General features: G+C 45.3%; 1 protein-coding gene across 1 annotated transcript; it reads right to left on the reverse strand.

Annotated features, from left to right (window-relative positions):
- Positions 1–89: 89 nt before the first annotated feature.
- On the reverse strand, positions 90–6,607 carry slc10a4 (solute carrier family 10 member 4). The gene is made up of 3 exons (XM_078410548.1): positions 6,120–6,607; positions 5,010–5,220; positions 90–602 (listed from the first exon to the last, which is right to left on the reverse strand). Exons 1-3 carry the CDS (start codon positions 6,605–6,607, stop codon positions 90–92), a joined length of 1,212 nt encoding a protein of 403 aa, XP_078266674.1.
- Positions 6,608–27,714: the final 21,107 nt, after the last annotated feature.

Raw genomic sequence — 27,714 nt, forward strand, 5'->3', positions numbered from 1 at the left:
CACCGAATTGCACAAAACACGTGAAAAGCAAGCGCTGGCTATTAATTGGTTCCCAGCTATCAATTACGGAGTTGTTGAACCATGAAGTTTCACAATTGCGTTACACTCCCAGTGGGCTCCATCACTATGTGTTGTCCGCTCACAGCTCCGTAAACAGATTCACTTATTTCTTCTTCTTTGAGTGTCCTGTAGGAAATGTCCGTCTCATCCTGGTCTGATGATTCCTGTTTTCGCAACACCTCTCGCCTATACAATTTGTACCCCAAAACAAACAGGGCGGCTTCTGCGGCTTGGAACAGAGCGTAGAGTAGCGGGAACATGTAGATCCCACCAATTATCCGGGGCGGGAAGGCTAATTTCAGGATGGCAGTGCAGAGTTGGACATTTTGACATCCGGTCTCCAGGGAAACTGTCCTTTTGCAGTTAGGGGGCAGTTTGAAGAGGGTGGCCAGACCGTAACCAGCAACGCACCCAATGAACGGCATCAGCAGAGCCACGGTGTATACAGAAGCTGGGATAGTGGCTAGAAGCTCAGGGCCCAGCATGATGCCAGTGAGGATGAAGAGGATGAAAAGAGTGACCATCAAGGCCCAGAGTGAAATCTAGATGGGGATTTTATTTGTTTTACAAAAAGAAAACATTTCCACCGTTAATTCGATTCCAGTGAAATTAAATACTGGGAATGTCTTGTTTCTAAAAGTTGCATTTCTATACATCTGTGGTTAGTACAATCTCGACACGAGCTAACGGTCATTGATAGTATTCCAAGACACGGCTGTAATAAGTATAGGTATGAATGGTCCTAATGCGCAGACAGATTGTCCGTTGCAATAAACATCCTACATGATCGTCTATCTGCATGGAGCAGGATGAAAGCCTATAAACCTCCTTAACATGGGCGTGGGGGACATCGGTAAATGAGTTCGTGATAGTTGAGAAAATCATAAATTTACATTCTAAAAGAACGCTTCAAAAGCTGGATGCCTAGACAATAATGACCATTCAGAATTTATATTAACATTCAAGGTTTTTAGATAACCGTTCAAAAATACTATTGTGCAAGTCCATCAAGTCGGAAGCAGTTTATTCTCCAGACTTTAATATAGGTGCAGCATGGAAATAGGCCATTCGGCCCAGAGTCCACGCAGACTATCGATCAACCGTTCACACAAGTTCCACGCTATCCCACTTTCTCATCTACTCCCTACACATCAACCCAATTAATCTACAAGCCCTCAAGTCTTTGGAATGTGGGTGGAAACCCGAGCACCCGGAGAGATCCCACGTGGTCACAATGAGAACATGCAAACGCCAAGCAGAACCCGAGGTCAGGATTGCACCGCGTTCTCTGGCGCTGTGAAGCAGCATCTCTCCCAACTGCACCGCTGTGCGGCACAAACTAATAAAGAAAAATAAATAACAGAATATAAACCAGAAATAACAAAAAGCGACCAGATAAAGCTTATTTCAATGTGGTAAACTTAATGCAGGTAAGATGAGGTGTGATTGAGATTGCATATTATAGGAGTGTGAGGGGGCATGAGTCTGTCTATGTGCTGCACTCCCTCGCAGAATCACAGAACCCTGCCATTCGCAGAATCATTGGGTTCGTTAGAACCCGGGATCTATTAATACGGAAGATTAACAACCAGGTCCGCAACTTTAGCAAGCCCAACTTCAAGCGAATGAATGAAGCACTTACACTGGAAAGATTGATTAATAATGTCACAGCGAACGCAAATAAGCATCGCTTTAAGCGCTGATTCACAAACGGGGAAGATGGAATTGGCGAGTTTCTCTCGGGAGTCTGGGGGAATGGCCCTCGGGAGGGAAGAAACAGTAAAACGGGAAGAAGATAGTATTTATTTGTTGGTTGGTCAAAGTGTATATTTTCAACTGGGTAGTTGAAAATTCCCAGACTGCCGCAAAATTTGGGCGATCCAGAAGAATTCGGATCCTTCTCTTAATTTGAAGCCCGAACTCAATGACCATGATAGTATGAAACCCTCAAATCCCTCCGCTAATCTCGCATTGTCATCGATTTTTTAAAAGGATATTTTAGATTACAATTTAAAAATACTATAGAATGAAATTTCAATCGCACGTGATACACATTTTGATTTCCACGCATACAAAATTGAAATCGAGTTGTGCTTCGAGCTCTAATCACTCGAATAACCCGATTTCTGTTGTTTTATGAATTATTTTAATTTTGCAGTTTACGCCGAAATGTTTGTTCGAACCACATTTAATCCTTATTCGCGCAATATAAATGGCTGTGTGATATTTATATTCCCTATAATATATATTTTAAAAAGTAGAAAGGTTTTGAATTACAACATAGTTAATAGTGAATATTTAGTGGTCGGAACTGAACCTAGTACTTCCGAAATTTTAGCAAGGAAGTAAACTGAGAAAGCCGATTGCTTTTAAAAAATCCCATGCTAAGATTTTATTCAGTATCATTTAAGAGTGTGAGACAATTCCACGTTACACCACAGATATACTACCCTGGTTTGAGTATCCTATTACTTTTTACTATCAGTAATCTCTGAGTGGAGGACGCTGCTCAAGGGTTTGTGAGTTGTGAATAATTCTTGTTTGCTACATTATTTTAGTAAGATGAAATAATGTTGTGATTTTTTTATAGTTGCCCAAATTACAGGAACGGACTACGCCACAGTTTATCACCTCATTCAGAGGGCAGCGTAGCAACTATACTAGAAATGCAGAAAAAAGGAACTGCAGGTGTTAGTTTACAAAAAAATAGAAAAAGACACAAAGTGCTGAAGTAACGGCAGGTTGGGCAGCATGTCTGGAGAACATGAATAGGTGACGTTTCCGGTCGGGACCCTTCTTCTGACTGATTGTGATGGGGTGGGGGGCTGGTGGGAGGAAATCTGAAAGAGAGGAGGGCAGGGCAAAGCATGGCAAATATTAGGTTGATACAGGTGAGGGGGGGGGGGGGAATTCGCTGTTCATATCGTTGGGTTGTAAGCTCCGTGGAATATGAGGAGCTGTTCCTCCTATTTGCGTGTGGCCTCACTCTGGCAACGGAGGAGATTCGGGACAGAAAAGTCAGTGTGGGAATGGGAGGAGGACTTAAAATGGTTAGCAAGTGGCCTTGGTGGACCGAAAAGGTCACTGAGTCTACACTTGGTCTTGCAGATGTGCAGGAGGCCACATGGGGACCACCGGATGCCGTAGACAAGGTTAGAGGTGGTGCACGTAAACTGTCTCACCTGGAAGGACTGCTGGCTCCATGCATGGAGGCGCGGGACCAGGTATTGGAACAGGTGTTATATCTCCTGCGGTTGTAGAGGAAAGTATCTAGGGAGGGAATGGTTTTGGTGTGAAAGGGATGAATGAACTAGGCATGCACAGATAAAGCGGACTTTCCAGAAGCAGAAAGGGGTGGGATGAGAAGATGTAACTGGTTGTGGGATCACGTTGGAAATTATGCAAATGTCCGAGATTGATGTGTTGGATGCACAGGCTGATGGGGGTGAAAGAGGAGGACTAGAGGAACTCTTTTCTTGTTCCGTCTGGGGGGAGGGGGAGCGAGAGTAGGACCACTAGACGCGGGGAAGTTGGTGTAAGTTATATACTGTACATGATTGTTAATCAGGGCTAGTTACGAGTTCAATTCTCAGTCCAAACGGCTTTGTTTCTGGCACGTAAACTGAGCCAGAATAAAATGTTCCACCAACAGACTTAAATAGATGTTTGTAAAGCTAAATAATTATTTGGTATATGTTGTTGTTTTGACGAAGGGTCTTCGACCTAAAACGTTAATGTCGATTCTCTTCACCCATTCAGGCACATGACGTTACTTCATCAAAACACAAGTATGTTTTATTCAAGGGGTGATTTTGCGAGGACTATTATTATTCCGAGCATTTTCTGATTTTTTGTTTCAGAATTCCATCATCTGCAGGGTTTTCGTTCTGGTTTATCCTTAGTTCTTTTAATAATTCGAAAGAGCAAAAAAATGGGATAAGGTTACATCAAAAACGTTGCATGCATTTAAAGCCCGTGCTGGGCTTCAACAGCAGGGGATGTTGAGATTTTCCCGGGGACACATTTGGTGGTATTAATAGAGAATTACAGTTGATTACTGAAGCAACGTGACCAACTAAAGCAAAACTAATCTCATCTGCTTGCACATTATCCATATCCCTCTATTCCCTGCATATCCAAGGGTCTCGAACCGAAACGTCACATATCCATGTTCCCCAGAGCTGCTGCCTGTCCTGCTGAGTTACCTTAGCGCTTTGTGTCCTTTAGTCCATTTGTGTCCTCACGTCTCTCTAAAGGCCTCTTAAAGGCCGCTATCGTATGTTATTTGTACTTCGTCACTTCATTTTGAGACTGCATTTTAGTTTCGTTTGACAAAAGCAACATGGATAAGGACACAATTTCTCCAAATTGGAAAACATCTCGAGTGCAGATGTACAGCTGACCAACAGTGGATTGGTTTAAGAGCCGACCAGAGTGAGTAGACCGTCTCCCACCTGCTAACTGCCCTGCTCGAAGTCGAGCCTTTAAATTACAGGCAATACTTTGATATCCATTAATATATTTCAATTGTTTTTGGATTTTTTTTCGAAATGCTCCGATGACTTTATTTGTTTCCGATTCACATTTGACTTGCAATGCGCCACAGCGGGCGCGATGTTTAAACGCTCGTACAACTCCACGTGAAAAGTGGACATGGGTTAGTGGGGTCACCAGGACAGACGCTGCTCGCTGGCTAACTTCCTCCATCTACCCCAGCCACCGCCAACCCCAGCCTCTCGATCAACCCCAGCCACCGCCAACCCCAGCCTCTCGATCAACCCCAGCCACCGCCAACCCCAGCCTCTCGATCAACCCCAGCCACCGCCAACCCCAGCATCACCCCCAGCCACCGCCAACCCCAGCCTCTCCATCACCCCCAGCCTCTCCATCACCCCCAGCCTCTCCATCACCCCCAGCCACCGCCAACCCCAGCCTCTAGGTCACCGTACCTTGAGCAGAATATCCGCTGCTCTGCTGAATCTGAACCTGATGAAGACTCCCAACCCGATGGGGATTAAAGTGCTGCACAGAGTAAGAATTATCGCCCCAAAGGGCATGAGCTGAACCACAGGAGTGTTAATCCAGGCTCGGCTGTAAATCCACAAACACAAGGGCATCAGCAGCAGCGCCAAGAGAGTGGAGGACACGGTCATTATTATGCTGGAGAGGGACATAAACGGAGGACAAATGAGTCAGACCCATCTCTGTTGCAAGTCACGCATCCCCCGCGTCAGCGCTCTCACCACACGGGCAATGCACCAGTCCCAGCATCTCCCTCACCCTCCTCTCAGTTCCGCACACAACTTCACATCCCACACACCCCACACTCTCTCACACTCTACAATCCCGTCACCATCGCACCCCATCAACATCACAACCACCCCTCCCTCACCAGCACCCCCACACCCCCCTCACCGCCACTCCCACACCCACACCCTCTCTCACCAGCACCCCCACACCCCACACCCCCCTCACCGCCACTCCCACACCCACACCCTCTCACTCCATCGGCATCACACCCCATCAACATCACAGTCCCCCTCACCCACCACCACCCCACACCCCACACCGCCACAACCCCTTGCCCCTCATCCACTCACACATTACTTTACTCCTTATCCATCATTATCACCATCTATTAACCCGCACCCCCAGATCGCATTACCACACACCCCCTCACATCCCATTGCCCCACAACCCATCACCAGCACCAACCTCAGCCCAACCCTCAGACCCCACACTTCCCGCGCAACCCATCGCCATCAAAACCCCTCACCCCACACCCGCACCTCTCACACTCCCCCTCCCTCCCCCACTACCCCTCATGCTGCCCCATTACCCCAATGCTCTCTCGCCCCACCCCCTTCTTTCCGCTGGTTCCAGCTGCTGCTGCCTCTCGTCCTCCCCCCACCCCCACCACCCCCTCCCCCCACCCCCCCACCCCTTCCCCCCCGGCCCAGGGACCAGTTACATCCACCAGACGGGCTGCGGCAGCGGGGTGAGGCCGGGCCCAGGTGTGAAAGTGCCGGCGCTCCTGCCCGACCCGCGGCCGCCGATACCTGAGGTTCATGTCGCCGTTGACCAGAAGGGCCATGATGTTGGAGAGGTTTCCACCCGGGCAGCAGCCGCACAGGAGCACGGCCACGGCCGCCACCTCGTCCAGGGAGAAGGCCAGGGCGAGCAGGAAGGCCACCATGGGCATGATGAGGAACTGTGCGAGGGCGGCCAGTAGGACACCCAGTGGCCTCCTGATGTGGCCGCCCAGGCTCGGCATGTCCACAGTGCAGCCCAACCCCAGCAAACCCCAGCACAGCATCGCCGCCACCAGCACACTGATGCCCTGGCTCAGCGCAGAGTCCCACAAGGGTTGGACGGGAAGGCCAGTCGGGGTGGGAACCTGGGAGCCGCTTCCACTGCTCCATCCTTGCATGTCTGTCTGCGCGGCGAAGGCCAACGTCGTGTCGCGACTGGACTCCGTGGAATTGGAAACGTTCCCGTCGGCGGACGGCGTCCAAGTGGCATTGGGTGCCCAGGTATGGTCTCCCATCGTCAGGGTGGGTGGGTGGTCGGAGCCGGTGAAGCGGACACCCTGCACCCTTGGAGGAAGCCCGGGCACTCGGCACACATATCACACGTATCCAGGGCGCCTTTATATCGGTTGGGAATCGGCTTCTCCGATGGTTTCTTCCACTGCGATCTTATTGGCGAGAGGGTAGTCCTTGCCCCTGACCAGTATCAGCGCCAGAGGTGCGATTAGCATCTTGGTACAGAAAAGCATCCCGCCCTCCCCACTCCCCTCCCCTCCCCCCCCTCCCCTCCCCTCCCCCCTCTCCCCTCCCCACTCTCCCCTCCCCTCCCCACTCCCCTCCCCCCTCCCCACTCCCCCTCCCTCCCCCACTCCCCACTCCCTCCCCCCTCTCCCCCCTCCCCTCCCCTTCCCTCCCCTCCCCACTCCCCCCCCCAGAGTTAGCCTTTAAAAGATAGCAGAAACAAACTGCAGACAGCGCAAACACACCGAAATTCAGATAACCGACCGCGTATTGTTTACTTGGGGCGTTATTTATATGTTTAAGTATTGAAGTAGCAGGTGTTGGGATCTGCGTTCAAGGGGGAAACCAGTGGACATCCCGCTCTGAGCCCGGCCACTGCTGCTGTCTGATCGGTGTGTGTCCAGTCTTACGCGTGGCCGGAGTTGGCTGCCCCACTGGAGGTCACAACGCCTCAACAAACCCTTCACATTCAGCAAAAGCGGGAAACAATGAACAGGGGACATAGCAAACAATAAGCTTGTGCCGCGAATCGTGTCAGATCTTCCCGGGGCGGCTTACTGCACAACCAGTTTCCATTCTATGTTGCCCAATCTCCACACTCACATCCGTCGACCTTTCTCGAGTCATACACCGTGGAAACAGGCCTTCCTTCGGCCCAACTTGCTCACACCAACCAACATGTCCCCATCTACACTAGTCCCACCTGCCTGCGTTTGGCCCATATTCCTCTAAATCTGTCCTATCCATGTATGTCTAATGGTTTCTTAAACGTTGGGATAGTCCCTGCCTCAACTACCTCCTCTGGCAACTTGTTCCATACACCCACCACCCTTTGTGTGAAAACGTTATCTCTCAGATCCCTATTAAATCTTTCCCCCCTCACCTTAAACCTACGTCCTCTGGTTCTCGATTCCCCTACTCTGGGCAAAAGACTGTGTGTCTACCCGATCTATTCCTCTCATGACTTTATACATCTCCATAAGATCACCCCTCATCTGCGCTCCAAGGAATAGAGTCCCAGCTTACTCAACCTCTCCCTATAGTTCAGGCCCTCGAATCATGGCAACATGCTCAAAAATCTTCTCTGTACCCTTTCCAACTTGACAATATACTATAACATGGTACACAGAACTGAACATAATACTCTAAATGCAGCCTCATCACGATCTTATACAACTGCACCATGATCTCACACCTTTTTGATCACTCAGAGTAATTTGCCGTATTCACCAACAAAAAGCGTGTCTGAGCCTTCTTGTGGTGAAGTTACCATCAACAAGGTGCACAAAGGCAGTGTTGGGGGGGGGTGGTGGTTGCAGAATTGGTTTTGATTCCTAAAGGGCAGTAAGTCAGACCACTGTACATTGTAACAAAGGTTGTGGTGTCAGGGTAACCAAGTCTAAAGCTCACTCTCTGTAGCTCCTATTCATTAACATAGAACATGGAGATGTACAGCACAGGAACAGGCCCTTCAGCCCATAATGTGCATGCTGCACACGACACCAAGATTAATAGTCTCCTCTGTGTACGCATGATCCATACCCCTTCATTCCCTGCATATCCATGTGCCTATCTAAAAACCTCTTAAACACCACTATCATGTTTGCCCCCACTTCCACCGTTGGCAGTGTTCCAGGAACCCACCACTCTTTGTGTAAAAAAGAACCTTGCCCCGCACTTCTCCTTTATTTCTCACCTGAGAACATAGAACATCACTTTATCCACCATCTACCCATCCGTTGGCTCCGCCTTTCCAGCTGTCCCTGTTTGCATTCTCCGCCTCCATGTGCACCATCTGGGAGCTCACGAGTGCTCCGTCCTCTCCTCTGCTACCTCGGCTCCCCAGTGCAAGGAGTTGGGGCGACTCTATTATGTTGACAGTAATATATTCACTGCTCATTCAGGGATGGCACACCCCCAACAAGAGCTGCAAATTGTGGCTCAGTTGCTGAATGCCTGCTTGGGTCCTTGTGTAGAGTTAGGTTGCTTGTCGAAAAGTACATAGATGAATGTGGTACAATAGGGCCTTATCCCTAACGGGTTATGATATTTGAGGCTGAAGGAACAATGGATCAGGCAGCATTTGGGGAGGGAATAGCTAGGCGACGTTTCGGTTTGGGACCTTTCTTCAGGTGTTTTGACTCTGCCCATTATCCCCACAGATGCTACCTGATCCGCTGAGTTACTCCAGCACTTTGCTGTAGAGTCAATGCCTCCACCTCCACAGTTCTCTGAGGTAGAAAATTCCATAGGACATTGAGAGCCAAAATTTCATCTGTCTTAAATGCATCATTCAGAAACTATGCCTCAACATACTCCCAGAGGGACAATTATTCCCTCAGCATTCACCCTGAAACCTCTCAATAATCTACATTTCAATAAGATCACTGCTTATTCTTCTGAATTTGGAGAGACACACCTTGCTCAACCTTTCTTCATAGGTCAAATGCGTCATACCAAAGATTAACCGTGTGAACTTTCTCAGCATCCATCCTTCCCAAAACATGGAGACCAAAATTATTCACAAGACCATAGCATAGTTGCTGAAAAACCTACCCGCTGAAGTTACTCCAGCACTTTATAAACCAAATGGTAGCATTTTATAAGAGGGTGGAGAGCAATGATCTGGGCTTTCAATGCACACTCGATGAAGGTGGGAAGATTATGATATGGAATGCAATGCAATGCGCAGGAGGATGATGGAATGCAATGCGCAGGAGGATGATGGAATGCAATGCAATGCGCAGGAGGATGATGGAAGTAATTCTGTAAAACTCTCAAAAGTAATTGGGTGAGTAATTGATGGGGTAAAATTGCAGAGTTTGCAAGTGCCTGAAGAGTGGGAGTACGTGTGGCTACAATAGTTTCATCGCCACAGGACTGTAAATGGCCTATTTCTGTGCTGTGTCAACCTGTGAATCTTACGTTCAATTGTAATCTTACGTTCCATGTAATAAGTTGCCTACACATCGTAAGTCGTTCTGAATGGTCATAACATGCTTTACTTTGCAAACACAAGCTCCCACTCCCATGAAAGTACGCTGTGGTTCACAATAGACTCGGAGGCAGCGGGGCCTCGGCAGCAATGGGAGCTTTGCTGGTGGCGGTGGGGCCTTGCGGTCAATGAGCGTGAGGGGGGAGGGGAAGACAAACGGGACCCAGCGTGAGGGGGACCACCGTGAGGGACGGTGGGAGAACAAAGGAGGACCCGGTGTGGGGGGGGGGGGGGGGGGGGCACTCTAGTTTAGAATCCTCTGCCCAGGGGATAAGTCTGCATTTTTTTGTTTGGTCATTTGTTCCGGTGAAGGCTAATGGAATGTTGGCCTTCATAACGAGAGAATTTGAGTATAGGAGCAAAGAGATCCTTCTCCAGTTGTATAGGGCCCTGGTGAGACCACATCTGGAGTATTATGTGCAGTTTTGGTCTCCTAATTTGAGGAAGAGCATCCTTGCTATTGAGGCAGTGCAGCGTAGGTTCAGGAGGCTAATCTCTGGGATGGAGGGACTGTCATATGAGGAAAGATTGGAAAGACTGGGCTTGCATTCACTGTAGTTTGGAAGGATGAGAGGGGATCTTATAGAGACGTATAAAATTATAAAAGGACTGGACAAGCTAGATGCAGGAAAAATGTTCCCAATGTTGGGGGAGTCTAGAACCAGGGGCCACAGTCTAAGAATAAAGGGGAGGCCATTTAAAACGGATGTGAGAAGAAACCTTTTCACCCAGAGAGTTGTGGAATTCTCTGCCACAGAAGGCAGTGGAGGCCAATTCACTGGATGAATTTAAAAGAGAGTTAAATAGAGCTCTAGGGGATAGTGGAATCAAGGGATATGGGGAGAATGCAGGCACAGGTTGCTGATTGTGGATGATCACAATGAATGGCGGTGCTGGCTCGAAGGGCCAAATGGCCTCCTCCTGCACCTATTTTTTATGTTTCTATGTTTCTATGAAGGCGCTGTGCACATGGCAGCCAGCCAACAGTCGCTTATCTTTTTCTTTTTGTTTTCACTTCTAACTTTTTTTTTTGTGTACCTTCTATGTTGCGACTGTCGGCAGACCAATTTCCTTCCGGGGATGAATAAAGTTTTATCATATCGTATCGACCTTCACAATGAATGTTAGGGCCCTGGGAGTGTCGTAGAGCAGAGGGATGAGGAATGATGGTACATCGTTCCCTAAAAGTGGTATCACAGGAATATATGGGTGGTCAAGAAGACTTTTGGTACATTGGTCTTCATCAGTCAGGGTGTTGAGTATAGACGTTGGGACGTTAGGTTACAATGAAACAAGAGTTTGGTGAGGCTGCATTTGGAGCTTTGTGTTCAATTTTGGTCACCCTGCCATAAGAAGGATGTCTTAAAGCTGGAAGGAGTGCAGAGAAGATTATAACAATGTTGCCAAGACTCAAAGGCCTGAGCTATAAAAACATAGATAATAGGTGCAGGAGTACGCCACTCGGCCACTTTGAGTCAGCACCACCATTCTATATGATCATGCCTGATCGTCCAATATCAGCACCCCGTTCCTGCTTTCTCCCCATATCCATTGATTCCGTTGGCCCTAAGAGCTTTATCAACTCTCTTTTGAAAACATCCAATGAGTTGGCCTCCACTGCCTTCTGTGGCAGAGAATTCCAAAAAACTCACAACTCTGGGTGAAAAAGTTTTTCCTCATCTCAGTCCTAAATGGAATACCCCTTATTCTTAAACTGTGACCCCTGGTTCTTGACTCCCCCAGCATGGGGAACATTTTTCCTGCATCTGGCCTGTCCAATCCCTTAAGAATTTTATATGTTTCTATAAAATCCCCTCTCATCCTTCCAATTTCCAGTGAACCAATTTCCAGTGAATATAAGCCCAGTAATTCCATTCTTTCATCATATGTCAGTCCCACCATGAATTAACCTGGTGAACCTACGCTGCACTCCCTCAATAGCAAGAATGTCCTTCCTCAAATTAGGAGACCAAAACTGCACACAATACTCCAGGTTTGGTCTCACCAGGGCCCTGTACAACTGCAGAAGGACCTCCTTGCTCTAAAACCCAAATCCTCTCGCTATGAAGGCCAACATGCCATTAGCTTTCTTCATTGCCTGCTGCACCTGCATGCTTACTTTCAGTGCCTGATGTACAAGGACACCCAGGTCTCGTTGCACCACCCCTTTCCCTAATCTGATACCAGTCAGATAATAATCTGCCTACCTGTTCTTACCACCAAAGTGGATAACCTCACATTTATCCACATTCTACTGCATCTGCCATGCATCTGCCCACTCACTCAACCTATCCAAGTCTCCCTGCTATGTCATAGCATCCTCTTCGCAGCTCACACTGCCACCCGGCTTTGTTTCATCCGCAAACTTGGAGATGTTACATTTAATTCCTTCGTCTAAATTGTTAATATGTTTTGTAAATAACTGGGGTCCCAGCACCACGCTTTGTGACACCGCACTAGTCGCTGCCTGCCATTCTGAAAAGGTCCTGTTAATTTATACTTTTTACTTCCTGTCTGCTAACCCAGTTCTCTATCCATGTCAATACCCTTCCCCAATACCACGTGCTCTAATTTTGTACAATAATATCTTGTGTGGGACCTTGTCAAAGGTTTTTGAAAGTCCAGATAAACAACATCCACTGGCTCTCCCTTATCCATTCTACTTGTTACATCCTCAAAAAATTCCAGAAGATTAGACAAGCAAGATTTCCCCTTCATAAATCCCTGCTGACTTTGACCAATCCTGGCACTGCTTTCCAAATGCGCTGCTATTACATCTTTAATAATAGTGCAGGAGCCATTTTGCGTTTATTAGTTATTTTTGCATATTATTATTATTACCTTGTATCCTGCTGTAGTTTGGACACTATAGAGTTAATGTGATGCTTACGTATGGATTGGGCGGAGCTCGAGTTACGGCAGTTTTTGGACGTTTTAGCCAGTGTGAGCCGAGAAGGTGCTGACAGAGGTTAAACCAAAGGTTCTGCCTAAAGATTCATTAGCCAAGATGTAATCAATTGTAGATCTTATTGACAAGAATATTAATACAGATTTCCGCCAAAGATAAATCTGGCAGTTCGTATCAATCACATAGACTGTGGTAAGATATGGAATTTTACTAAGCGAATCAATAATCAGTCGATGACAAGAGATATGCCAATATGTTATATTGCGACTTCAAATAAAAAATGTCTAACTAACTCAAACGTCGAGAAGGTCTCTGTTATTGTTATTGCTTGAGTCAAAAGCTTATCGTTTCACCCGATCTATGCAAGTGGCAGCTTGGGAGCTAATTGATAGGCGAGAAGCTGTCCGCTACAAATCTACTCAAGCATCTTCCCCACTACCGATGTAAGGCTAACTGGTCTATGATTCCTTCTTTTCTCTCTCCCTCCTTTTTTTAAAAGTGGAGTTACAATTGCTGTCCTCCAATCCACAGGAACTGATCCAGAGTCTATAGAACATTGGAAAATGATCACCAAAGCATCCACGATTTCTATGGCCACCTCCTTGAGTACTCTGGGATGCAAACCATCAGGCCCTGGGGATTTATCTGCCTTCAAGCCCAACAGTTTACCTAACACCATTTCATGACTAATGTAGATTTCCTTTAGTTCCTCCCTCCCACTAGATCCTCGGTCCTCTAGTATTTCTGGGAGATTGTTTGTGTCTTCCTTAGAGAAGGCAGAACCAAAGTACTTGTTTAACTGGTCTGCCATTTCCTTGTTTCCAGAAGTTGTTTCTGACTGTAAGGAACCTTTGTCTTCACTAAACTTTTCCTCTTCAAATATCTTTAGGTTTTACAGTCAGTTTTTATATTCCTTGCAAACTTTCTTTTGCTCTAATTTCCCCCTCTTAATTAACACCTTTGTCCTCCTCTGTTGAATTCTAAATTTCCAGTTTACTGCTACCTCTGGCCAATTTATATGCTTCTTCCTTGTATTTAACACTCTCCCTAATTTCCCTCGTTAGCCACGGTTGAGCCACCTTCCCAGTTTTATTTTTAAGCCAGACAGGGATGAACAGTTGTTGTAATTCATTAATTCGATCTTTAAATCTTTGCATTGCATACCCACCGTCAATCCTTTAAGTATCATTTGCCAGTCTATCCTGGCCAATTCCCATCTCTTGCCATCAAAGGTACCTTTCTTTAAGTTCAGGACCCTTGTCTCTGAATTAACCGTGTCACTCTCCATCTCAATGCAGAATTCTACCATAATATGGTCACTGTTGTCCAAGGGGCTTTGCTAACAAGATTGCTAACTAATCCTTCTTCATTACACAAGACCCAGTCTAGGATGGCCTGCCCTCTTGTTGGTTCCTCTAGTTAGTTCCTCGACATATATTGGCTTATAAAACCATCCCGTATGCCCTTCAGGAAATCCTCCTCCTCAGTGTTGTTACCAATTTGGTTAGCCCAATCTCTAAGTCACCCATGCTACCTGTTGTACTACTGCTATCATTTCCTGTTTGATGCTATCCCTAACCTCACTAATGCTGTTTGGTGGTCTGTACACAACTCCAACAAGCGTTTTCTGCCCTCGGCTATTTCGCAGTTCTACCTATACAGATTCTACAGCATCTAAGCTAATGTCTCTCCTTACCATTGCATTAATCTCCTCTTTAACCAGCAATGCCACCCCACCTCCTCTTCCTTTCTGTCTATCCTTTACCTCCTAACTCCCTAAATTTGCTTTTCACACTTTCTACCTATGTCATTGGTACCTACGTGCACCACAACTGGCTGTTCACCCTCCTCCTGCAGAATGCCCTGCAGCCGCTCAGAGACATCCTTGACCCTTGCACCAGGGAGACAACATACCATCCTGGAGTCTCTTTTGCCACCGCAGAAACACCTATCAAATCCCCTTACAATGGAATTCCCTATCACTCTAGCTCTCCCACTCTTTTTCCTGCCCACTTGTGCAGCAGAGCCCTACATGGTGCCATGAACTTGGCTGCCGCTGCCTTCCCCTGATAAGCCATCTCCCCCAACAGTATCTAAAAGGGTATAGCTGTTTTGGAAGGAGATGGTCACATGGGACTGCCTGCCTTCTCTTGGGTTGACTGATGGTCACCCATTCCCTATCTGCCTGAGCAACCTATAGGGAGAGATTGGACAAGCTAGGACTTTATTCCTTAGAGTGCAAGAGGCTAAGGGGTCATCTTATTGAGGTGTCTAAAATCATATGGGGAATTGATAGCGTGACTGCTCAGAGTCTTTTATCTAGAATATGGGACTCAAGGATCAGCGAACATAGGTTTAAAGTGAGATGGGAAAGGTTAATAAGAATTTGAGGGCAACTTTTTCACTCAGAGGGTGGTAGGTATATATATGGAAGGAGCTGCAGAGGAGGTAGTTGAGGCTGGTGTGATAACATTTAAAAGACGCTTGGATAGGTACCTGAAAAGGAAAGGTTTAGAGGGATATGGATCAAATTCAGGGCAACGTGACTAGCTTAGATGGGGCATCTTGGTCGGCACAGACATGTTGGCAAATGACCTTTTATGTGTGCTGTTTGACTTTGAATATGATTCTATGACTCTAATTCATATTTTTTGTAGAATGGATTTACCTGCATGCATTATGTAGAGCAGTTAAAAAAACTATATATGATAATCCCAAGTTTCCTTGTCTTTACAAGTAACATATGGATCTACAGTGAATAAGTCTTTGGCATTGCAATTTTTAATTTAGTGCACGAAGTGGTCAGAAAAATTTGTGAAAATATAAATTCAAAATTAATGGGGCCTGATTGTTGATATGTCTTGAATTGTGTGATATTAGCGCCATCTCCTGGACACTTTGAATAGAAAAATACTATTTAAAATTTCTCAGCAAAAGCATTTACTCTCAAAATACACCTATTATCTTTACCTTGTGTGAGCACAGTTTGGTTGCAAATTATGACACTAACAACCACACTTATTTGCAATGACATCTACACTTTGTGCAGGTGTTTGTTTGAAAGTGTCTCTTGCACTGAGGGTATTCAACATCCAATGAACAACACCCTCATGCACAGGTTTTGCGAACCAGAAGAGTACTCCAGGAGAGTACAGAAGAGCACAGTACTCAGTCTGAAGAAGGGTCTCGACCCGAAACGTCGCCCATTCCTTCTTTCCAGAGATGCCGCCTGACCTGCTGAGTTACTCCAGCATTTTGTGAATAAATACCTTCGATTTGTACCAGCATCTGCAGTTATTTTCTTACAGTACTCCAATGTCACCTTACAAATGTCTGCATCATAATGTCCCAACTTCTCATCCCAATACCCTGACCGATGAAGGTGAACATACTGAATGCCTTCTTCATCATCTTGTCCACGTGTCAGCACTTTCATGGAATTATGTATCTGCACCTCTCAGTCCTTCTGTCCGACAAAACTTCCTGGGGCCCTACAATGGAAATCGTGCCCTGGTTTGCCTTACCAAAATGCAACACCCAAACAGCAATGGAACCAGACAACAATCTGGCTGAACCACGTGGATCTGCACCCCAGCCACGTGGCTGCTGGCCAAGCTGTCAACAGTTGCAACAATGGCAGTGTGGAAATTGCCCAGATATAGCTCATCCACAGAAAGCAGGATAAATCCACTGAAGGTTTCTACCACGCAATCACTCCATTCTAAATCATTAAAGTGATGAAGGTGTTCATGACAGTGCTGTCGAAGGCTGGCTTTCCAGCGTCAAATGACTCACCTCCTAAAACCCAAATCATTAACATCATCTACAAGGCACAAGTAGGAGTGTGATGGAATAGCCTTCACTTGCTTGATGAGTACAGATCCAACAATTCCTCCATCTAGGACAATTCAACCCACCTGACTTCAACCCTGTCCACCATACTAATCATTCATTCTGTCTGCTGCTGTCATCAGGTGACTGCAGTGAATGTCATTAATTAAATGCACTGTAGTTATTTTCCTGGAATCCTCCAAGATCAGATCAGAGCAGAAACCTTCAACCTCTAATATGAAAGCCAAGAGAACGAGGGTCATGGGAACATCAATAACTGTAGATACACCATCCTGACCTGAACAGAATTGTAATTTCCTTCATCCTCAGTGGATTTATGGACAGCTGTTACCATAGTTAATAAAAGAAGTTAAGGACAATATTGGATCCAAAGAGGAGTCATATAAAGTTGCCAGTATGGCGAGTCTGGAAACTTGTTCTTTGTTGAAGAAGTTTATTGCGACAGCAATATTCGATTACAAAGTTTTCTTAACAAGATTACAGACAACCATTAAAACTAACTGTTCTCTTCGAAGACGTCTCCCAACTGACTCTTTTCGGGCGCCAAAAGCGCACATGACCACGCTGTCCAATCAGCGGTGTCGCTCTCTGGACCAATCCCTACGGTCGCACCCACACGTGACCTTGCTGGCCAATCTGAGGGTTCGACAACTAGGACGACTTTCTATGGTCGCTACATGACCCCCCCAGAACCCGAGGTACGGAACCTAGCAGGGAGCCGGATTTCGCGACCAGAACGAGTAAGGAGAGGGGCAGCCTGAACCACAGGAGCCGGGGATTCCGGACCTGGTGGAACTACCGGAGCGGGGGGGTCCTGGACTGAGCGGAACTGCAGGAGGCCGGCCTCGCCGAGGTGGTTGGCCAACCAGGACCGGGCGGTCCGGATCCAAATGCGCAGGTTTGAGCCTGGACACTGAGACGAGCTCACTCCTGCCGCCCACGTCTAAGGTGAAGGTGACCGTCCCCTTACGCAAAACCCGGAACGGCCCTTCATAGACCCTCTGCAACGGGGAACGATGGGCATCCTTACGCAGAAATACAAACTCGCAGTCTTTCAGGGCAGGCGGTTCGTGTACCATGGGACACCCATGACGTGAAGTCGGAACCGGGGCCAGGGAACCCACGCGTGCCCGGAGAGATGCTAAGACTAACTGAACTGGAGGCAGCTGGCCGGAGGAGTCCGGAAGCAAATCCCCGGGTACTCGAAGTGGCGAGCCATATACTAGTTCCGCGGACGAAGCACCGAGATCCTGCTTAGGAGCGGCCCGGATGCCCAGAAGGACCCAGGGAAGTTGGTCTACCCAGTCCGGGCCTTCCAGCCTCGCACTGAGGGCCGCCTTGAGTTGTCGGTGGAACCTCTCCACAAGCCCATTAGCCTGGGGGTGGTACGCTGTGGTGTGTTGCAACCGGGAACCGTACAGCTCTGCTAGCGTGGCCCAGAGGGTTGAAGTGAACTGTGGCCCCCTGTCGGTGGTAATAACAGCCGGAACCCCGAAACGTGCCACCCAATGGAGGGCCAAGGTCCTGGCACAAGAGGCAGCAGAGGTATCTGACAATGGGAAAGCCTCTGGCCACCGGGTGAACCGATCCACCACCGTGAGCAGATGGGTGTAGCCCCGGGAGGAAGGCAAGGGTCCTACTAAATCCACGTGAATATGGAAAAAACGGACCGCTGGGACCTCAAACTCCTGTACCGGGAGCTGGACATGGCGTTGGACTTTAGCGGTCTGGCAGGGAACGCAGGAACGGGCCCAAACAGCTACCTGTTTACGCAGGCCATGCCACACAAACCGAGCGGCTACTAAGGCAGAGGTGGAGCGGATGGACGGGTGCGCCAGCCCGTGAATGGCATCGAACACCCGGCGCTGAAGGGAGGGCGGCACTACCGGCCTGGGACGGGGAAGGGAAACATCACACCAGACTTTTGTGCCCTCCGGCCTGCAGGCCACCTGGGCCAACTTCAACCCCAAAGTGGCTGACTGGTATGCCGAGGCGGTATCCGCTAGAAGCTGTGCCTCCGCAAGCTCCTGGGGATCCACCTCGCAGTCCACCACCGAAATGGGGGAAACAGCAGGCCGAGACAGGGCGTCAGCAACGGCATTAAGCTTACCAGCGACATGACGGACATCGGTGGTAAACTCAGAGATGGCAGTCAGGTGCCGCTGCTGGCGGGCCGACCATGGGTCGGACAATTTGGAAAAAGCAAAAGTTAATGGTTTATGGTCTGTAAAGGCCACAAATAGGCGGCCTTCAAGGAAATACCTGAAATGACGAACAGCTAAATAGAGGGCCAGAAGCTCTCGGTCAAAGGCATTATATTTCAGCTCAGCCGAACTCAGTTGCCGGCTGAAAAACGCCAAGGGCTGCCAAAAGCCACCCACCTGCTGCTCCAAAACCCCACCCACCGCCACGTCAGAGGCATCGACCATCAGGGCCGTGGGGGCAGAGGCGCTCGGGTGGACCAACATGGTAGCGTCTGCCGAAGCCGCCTTAGCTGCTGCAAAGGCCGACTCCGCGGCCGGGGACCATATCAACTCTACAGGTTTACCCGCAAGGCACTGGAAGAGCGGGCGCATGACCCGCGCTGCTGCCGGGACGAACCTATGGTAGAAGTTAACCATGCCTACGAACTCTTGCAGACCTTTCACTGTGGTGGGTCGCGGAAATGCCCGGATAGCCTCCACCTTCTCGGGCAAAGGGGTGGCGCCGGCAGGGGTGATTCTGTGCCCTAAGAAATCGAGAGAAGGGAGGCCGAATTGACACTTGGAGGGTTGGATGACGAGCCCGTGTTCTTGGAGCCGCTGGAATACAGCCCGCAAGTGGGCCTGGTGTTCCTGCACTGAGCGGCTGGCGACCAGGATATCATCGAAATAAATAAACACAAAAGGCAAATCCCGACCCACACGGTCCATCAGTCGCTGGAAAGCCTGTGCCGCGTTCTTTAAACCGAAAGGCATGCGCAACCATTCGAACAACCCGAACGGAGTGATCGTGGCAGTTTTTGGTATGTCCTGCGGCCGCACAGGAATCTGGTGGTATCCTCGCACCAAATCGATCTTGGAGAACACCACCGCACCTTCCAGCCCAGAGGAGAAGTCCTGCAGGTGCGGTATGGGATAGCGATCAGCCGTGGTGACAGCGTTGAGACGCCGATAATCGCCACATGGTCTCCACCCCCCAGATGCTTTGGAGACCATATGCAACGGCAAGGCCCACGGGCTGTTGGACTGACGGACAATGCCCATTTCCTCCATCTTCCTAAATTCCGCCCACGCCACCACCAGCTTGTCGGGCGGTAGCCTCCGGGCCCGAGCGAAAACGGGTGGGCCCTCGGTGCGGATGTGGTGGACCACACCGTGCTTGGCCGAAGGGGCGTCGAAACGCTGGATGAGCAGCTCTGGAAACTCCACCAGGACCTCAGCATACGAGTCGGGGGCCGCGACGACGGCCTGGACAGTCGGGCTGGGTGGGGTGGCGGTTGTCGGAGCGGCGGGTTCATCGTTGCTGGCGGAGGGTCGGAGGTCGTTACCGCGGACGTCGGGGACTAGTGAAAAGGCCCAGAGGAAATCTGCACCTAGGATCGCCTGGCTGACGTCTGCTATAATGAATGGCCATTCATACGTGCGGAGGCCTAAAACCAGGGACATTTTCCGCGTACCATACGTGCGGATGGGGCTGCCATTAACCGCGATGAGGGTTGGACCTGTCTTACCCGATCTGGTCTCAAGGTCGGTCAGCGGTACGATACTGACAATGGCTCCCGTGTCAACCAAAAATTCTGTGTCCGTGAATTTGTCTCGGACGTAGAGGCGTCGGTTTTGGCCAATCGCAACTGCCTCTATGTACGACCGGCCGAGGCATTTCCCGAGAAGGTACAAGGTGAGCGACAGTTGCGGGATTCTCCACCCCATCGTAGATGGTAATTGCACCAGCCGTGCTTGTGCGGATCCTTTTGGCGGGCTTTTGGAGAAATGGTGGGAGACGCGGCGCCATCTTGATGTCGCTGTGGCGTGGCCGCTGATGTCGAGACCTTGTTGATTGAACCTCTTTCTTTCGATTTGGACGCCATGAGGGCATCAGCTTTTTCTGCATATGCCACGGGGTCCTTAAAAGAACAATCCGTGAGCATAAGTTTGACATCTTCGGGAAGCTTCTCTCGGAATGCCTGCTTGAACATGAGGCAATCCGTATGTTCACCTGCTAGCGTTAACATTTCAGCCATGAGAATGGACGGCAGCCGATCTCCGAGATCCGGTAGGTGCATAAGACGCTTAGCTCGGTCCTGCCTGCTGAACCCGAAGGTCCGTAACAACAATGCCTTCATGGCCTCGTACTTGTTTTCTGCCGGAGGATTGATGATGAACCACATCACCCGCGCGGTCGTCTCCGGCGGTAGAGCGCTGACGAGGTAGTAATACCTTGTTGCGTCTGCTGAGATGTTTCTAAAGTGAAACTGGGCTTCGGTATGGACAAACCAAGATTGTGGTTGATGTGTCCAAAACGACGGAAGGTGAACGCTGACCGTGCTTAGCTCCGGTGTGCTGGGCGTAGGAACCAACAACGAGGCGTTTGATTCACTCATGGTAAGTGATCGGCTGGATCACGTCGGGGTCACCAATATGGCGAGTCTGGAAACTTGTTCTTTGTTGAAGAAGTTTATTGCGACAGCAATATTCGATTACAAAGTTTTCTTAACAAGACTACAGACAACCATTAAAACTAACTGTTCTCTTCGAAGACGTCTCCCAACTGACTCTTTTCGGGCGCCAAAAGCGCACATTACCACGCTGTCCAATCAGCGGTGTCGCTCTCTGGACCAATCCCTACGGTCGCACCCACACGTGACCTTGCTGGCCAATCTGAGGGTTCGACAACTAGGACGACTTTCTATGGTCGCTACACCAGAAGATAAAAAGCAAGCCTGAGGACTGGGAGCAGTTTGGAGGGTTGCAAAGAAGGACAAAGAGATTTATTAAGAGAGCACAGGGGGGGCGTGTCCAATGCTTGGCTGAGTAGACATAACTTTTCAGCACTCCCGATAACAAAGCCCTAAACTGCTAAAAAAAGACGAACTAAAGGAAATCAAGTACTTTAAATCAAATCAGAAAGTATACAGAACGTACGGATGCCTTCCAAGAAAGAAAAAAGAGGACTACAACGGCCACAGAAGCAAGGAAATCCAACAAAGGAATCAAGAAAAAAAATCGAAGGTAGGCCCACAGCTCTGATGGAGCAGGGGACTGGATTTGGTGACCCCTCGGCAGGCGGTGAGACTGGGGAGGGCTCCGGTACGAAGCTGGAGTCCGCTACTCCCAGCAAGCACTCTTTGACTCGGGGCAGAATACGAGGGGGTCACCGTGAGTTATCAAAAAGGCCCATTGTTTGCCGAGAGGCTGCTGAAGTCGAGTCTGGACTTTCGGACACGAGTGATGATGAGGTAACGGGAAACCCCACTAACAGTGGAAGTGGAAATGAGGAAGAAAATCAAGAAGATACAGAGACTAATATGAAAACGATGTTTCAAGAAATTATTAACAGGCTTAAGAAAATTGAAAGAGATAACAAATTAATGAGGAGAGATAACAAGAAATTGCATAAGACTTTGAAAAAAATGGAGGAGAATTTTCAAACAGTGACAAATAAAGTGGATAATATACAAATGGAAAATGAAATGTTAAAATCTAGAGTGGAAAAAAATGAAGACAGTATTACTGCTGCAGCAATTGAAAACAAAAAGACGGTGGAGAAGTTGGATGCCTTGGAAAACTATAGCAGGAGAAATAATGTTAAAATTGTTGGTTTGCCAAAGGGAGTGGAGGGGGAAGACCCAATTAACTTTTTTCAAGATTGGATAGTGACTACTCTGGGAATAGACAAACAAGGTCGGATGGAAATAGAAAGAGCACATAGGGCTCTAAGACCGAAACCCTCGGCTAATCAAAAGCCAAGATCTGTGTTGATTAAATTTTTAAGATACCAAGATCGAGAATTGGTTTTCAAAACAGTCGGGAATAATATAAGAGAGGGAAAACCAATAGAATATGAAGGTACTAAAATAATCTTTTACCCAGACATCAGTAATGTCTTATTGAGCAGAAAAAAAGAATTTAATAAGGCAAAAAATATTCTATGGAAGAAGGGCTATAGGTTTATTTTACTGCATCCGGCTACTTTGAAGATTATGATCAACACTGGAGAAAATAATTTTTTTTAAGATTTTGTCAAAGCAGAAGAGTATGCGGAAGAATTGCCATCGAGAAATGCTTAAGAAGACTCATGAATGAATGATTATTATTAAGATCTGTATACTATAGAGGGGATTAATTGTATTAAGGATAGTTAATTTTTAGAAGTACTTGATACATCGGGGGGGGTTGGAGAATGTGGATGCTCCACCATAATCATGGGCACAAGTGTGGTGCGGACCACACCTCGTATAATAGAGGGGGGTAATGTTGCTAATCTATTTATTAGCAACATTAGAGGGAGGGTTTATTTTTCTATCTTTCTTTTTTCTTTTCTGTTTTTATACCTGGACTATGGAGGGGAGCACACTGAAATACGGCACAATGTAAATACCGGAAGAGGTATCAAGGTAAGGAAAAAGGGGAAAAAAAAGGAATGAATGGATAACAAATTACATTTTTAAAGCTATAATGTGAATGGGTTAAATGGACCGATAAAAAGGAAGAGAATTTTAACACAGATGAAAAAATTGGAAGTAGATATAGCTTTCTTGCAAGAAACACATCTAACGGAAAAAGAACATCAAAAGTTAAAGAGAGATTGGGTAGGAAGTATGGTCGCATCTTCTTTTAACTCAAAAGCAAGAGGGGTTGCTATCCTATTTAAGAAAACGCTACCAATTAAGATACAAAATATCATAAGTGACCCAGTAGGTAGATTTGTAATGGTACATTGTCAAATTTTCTCAGAATTGTGGACCTTAATGAATATATATGCACCAAATATAGATGATGAGAAGTTTGTGCAGGGTGCCTTTTTAAATCTGGCAGAAGCACATGAAAATATATTGATAGGGGGAGATTTCAATTTTTGTTTAGATCCAGTAATGGATAGATCATCAAGGACAACGACAAGGACAAGAGCAGCGAAGACAACCTTGAATTTAATGGAAATTTAAAATTTAATAGATGTTTGGAGGAAAAGCCATCCCAGGGAAAAAGACTACTCCTTTTATTCCAATAGACATGATACATATTCTAGAATAGATCTATTTTTGATTTCAGCTCAATTAAGGGGTAGAATAATACAAATAGATTACAAGGCTAGATTGTTATCGGATCACTCACCATTATTAATGAAAATTACGATGCCAGATAAAGAACAGTCAGTCTATAGATGGAGACTCAACTCTTTACTATTGAAAAGGCAAGACTTTTGTGATTTTATTCGAGGACAAATTGGATTATTTTTGGAAACAAATTTAAATTCAGTTGATGATAAATTTATTGTATGGGATGCAATGAAGGCTTATTTGAGAGGCCAAATTATAAGCTACTCATCTAAGATAAAGAAAGACTATAGGAAGGAATCTGAAAGATTAGAAAAATAAATCACCGTATTAGAAAAAGACTTACAGAAAGCTTCTTCAGATACGAAAAAAATACAACTTGCAAATAAAAAATTTCAATACAATACTTTACATACTTACAGAACAGAAAAACTAATATTACGAACTAACCAAAGATATTATGAATTAGGAGAAAGAGCGCACAAGGTATTGGCATGGCAACTGAAAGAACAAATATTAAGAACAATAAATTCAATTAGAACAGATCAAAACATTATTACTTATAAACCTAGAGAAATCAATGAGGTATTTAAGCAATTCTACACTAATCTGTACCATTCTGAATCTGAAAAGGATGAAATTAAGATAAATAATTTTTTATCCAAGATACAATTACCAATAATCTCTAATGAGGAGCAGATGGGACTAAATGCCTCCTTTACTTTGAGAGAAGTGGAGGAAGTATTATATTCTTTACCAAGTAATAAATCTCCAGGGGAAGATGGTTTCCCGCCTGAGTTCTATAAAAAATTTAAAGATTTGTTGTTACCAGTATTTATGGAAGTGATACATCAAGCGGAAAAAACTTCTACATTACCAGAATCCTTCTCAATGGCAATTATAACCGTAATTAAAAAAAAGGGAAAGACCCTTTAAATGCATCTTCTTATAGACCAATATCATTGTTGAATGCAGATTATAAAATAGTTGTTAAGCTTTTGGCAAGGAGATTGGCAGAATACTTACCGAAGCTGGTTAAAGAGGACCAAACTGGATTTGTCAAAAAAAGGAAAATATCTGATAATGTAGCAAGATTTATAAGTATTTTACATTTAGCACAGAAAAGAAAGGAATTGAGCGTAGCAGTTGCTTTAGATGCTGAAAAGGCGTTTGACAGGTTAGAATGGGATTTTTTATTTAAAGTATTAGAGAAGTACGGATTGGGAAATGGTTTCATTAACTGGGTAAAAGCTCTTAAACAACCTAAAGCCAAAGTGGTGACAAATGGCCAATCTTCTCAATCATTTAATTTGGAAAGATCTAGTAGACAGGGATGTCCCTTGTCACCGGCTTTATTTGTATTGGCCATTGAACCTCTGGCAGAGCTAATAAGATCAGATTTAGACATTGAAGGATTTAAAGTTAATCAGGAAAATCACAAAATTATGTTATTTGCAGATGATGTTTTAATTTGTCTTACTAGACCATTGGAATCCTTAAGAAAATTATATTTCAGACTGGAAGAATATGGGAAAGTATCAGGATACAAAATTAATAAAGACAAAACTGAAATAATGCCTCTTTTTGAAGGTAATTATGATCAATGTAAAAGAGAAAGTCAGTTTAAATGGCAAAAAGAAGGCATGAAGTACTTAGGGGTTAAAGTAGATAATAAGTTAAATAATCTGTATAAACTAAATTATAAACCACTAATTAAAAAAATAGATGAGGACTTGAAGAAATGGATGAATCTTCCAATTACATTGCTAGGGAGAGTGAACTGTATTAAGATGAATATTTTTCCAAGGATACAGTATTTATTCCAAACACTGCCTATACCTTTACCAAATATTTTTTTTTCAAGAATTGAATAAAATTGTGAGAAATTTTCTTTGGAAAGGTAAAATGCCAAGAGTGTCTATGGAAAAATTAACATGGAAATTTGAATTAGGTGGACTGCAATTACCAAATTTTAAAAATTACTATCTGGCAGCACAAATGAGTTTTATTTCATCCTTTTATCAAGAGGGTGGAAAAACAGCATGGGTTAAAATTGAAATGGATAAAATAAAAGAACTATGCCCAGAAGAATTTATCTATAAATGGGAAGCGGAGCTATTAGTTAAGGATCAAGAGTCACCTTTGCTAAAACATTTAATTAATATATTGTTGAAAACAGTTAAAGCTAATGATAAAAGATTCTTTCTAACAGCTAAAACTCCATTAGTAAAAAATTGAATAATCAAATATTACAAGTCTGGGAACAGAAGGTATTAAACATATAGGAGATTGCTATGAAGGAAATAATTTTTTGACATTTTCTCAATTGAGAAATATCAAATTCCAGGGAACAGTATTTTTTTCTATTATCAACTACAATCTTTTTTAAGGGAAAAGTTAGGTAATTCAATGTTTTTATTTCAAATTAGAGGAATTGAATCCCTGATTCAGGGCAAGGGAACTAAAAAAATTATATCTTCAATGTATAAATTATTACAAAAATCTAGTCCAAAGACAGGAATTCAAAAATCAAGACAAAGATGGGAAACAGATCTGAATATTAGCATTGATGAACCAAGTTGGGAAAGATTGTGTTTAGAAAGTATGAAAAATACTATTAATGTGAGATATAGTTTAGTACAATATAATTTTTTACATCAATTATATTTAACTCCGAAAAAATTAAACAATTTAAATCCAAATTTACCTGACATTTGTTTTAGATGCAACCAGGATGTGGGTACTTTTTTACACTCCACATGGGCATGTCCGAAGGTAACTCCTTTTTGGAAAGACCTAAAAAAAAAATTGGAAAAATTGATGAATAAGACCATACCATTGGATTCAAGGTTGTTTTTATTGGGAGATACTAAAGGAATATTATCAAGATTAATTTTAGATAAATATCAGGAAAGATTTCTCAAAATAGCAATAGCAAAAAAATGTGTAGCGGTCACTTGGAAAGATCATAAGGAAATAAGAATTGAAAGATGGTATGCAGAAATGCGTAGTTGTATCCCATTAGAAAAAGCTACTTATAATCTGAGAAATAGATATGATTTCTTTTTGAAACTTTGGAACCCATTCACTTTAAAACTAGGATTAAGAATTGGAAATATTTAATTTCAGGATTGTTTTGATACCCCTAAAAAGAATTTAATAAGAAATTAGCCGGTAGTGTTTCCTTCTTGTCTCCAGGTTTCTTTCTTTCTTTCTTTCTTTCTTTTTTTTTTTCTTTCTTTCTTTTCTTCTCCTTTTTCCTATTTTTTCTAACTGGGGGGTGGGGGGGGGGGGGGTTGTGGGTGGGGAGATAATACAGAACAATACATGTATAATCGAATTTATAATGTATAATCGAATTTATAATGTAGGTATCATTGGGTACGATGAGCTGTAACATGTATGTGTTTTGTTAAAATTTAAATAAAATTAATTAAAAAAATTAAAAAAGAGAGCACAGAGGGTACCAGAATCAGGGAATATACAAACAGAATGTAGAAGTTTCCACTAGTTTATAAAAAGGGGGAAAAAAGCAGTGAAAGCAAATATAGATCTCTTATGTTAATAAACAGGAGAATTTACAATGGAAATTCACAGAAAAACACACAAAATAACTTCCCCAGAAATGCTAGGTTACCTGGAGTCCAAGGAAAAGGAAGTGTCGAAGGAAACTAAGTTGTTTAAATAAGAAATGTTAGAGAAGTTAATGTGACTGAGTAGCATTTTCCACAACCTGACATATTGCATCCCAGACTGCTGCAAGTGGCTGGAAATCGTAGATTTAGGTTATAATCTCTCCAAATTCTACAGATTATGGAATAACCTGCAGAAATTAATGTTGCAGATGTAACCTCTATTTAAAAAGGGAACAAGA

Source organism: Rhinoraja longicauda, chromosome 1 (genome assembly GCF_053455715.1).
Source record: "Rhinoraja longicauda isolate Sanriku21f chromosome 1, sRhiLon1.1, whole genome shotgun sequence".
Classification (NCBI taxonomy): Eukaryota; Metazoa; Chordata; class Chondrichthyes; order Rajiformes; family Arhynchobatidae; genus Rhinoraja; species Rhinoraja longicauda.

What these genes read in the sequence shown, in the direction of transcription:
- slc10a4 (XM_078410548.1), bottom strand. Translation starts at nt 6,607, where the DNA reads ATGGGAGACCATACCTGGGCACCCAATGCCACTTGGACGCCGTCCGCC. An exon ending in AACGGCGACATGAACCTCAG is followed by an intron (nt 5,221 to 6,119) that starts GTATCGGCGGCC and finishes GTCCCTCTCCAG; the next exon opens with CATAATAATGACCGTGTCCT. An exon ending in CAGCGGATATTCTGCTCAAG is followed by an intron (nt 603 to 5,009) that starts GTACGGTGACCT and finishes ATCCCCATCTAG; the next exon opens with ATTTCACTCTGGGCCTTGAT.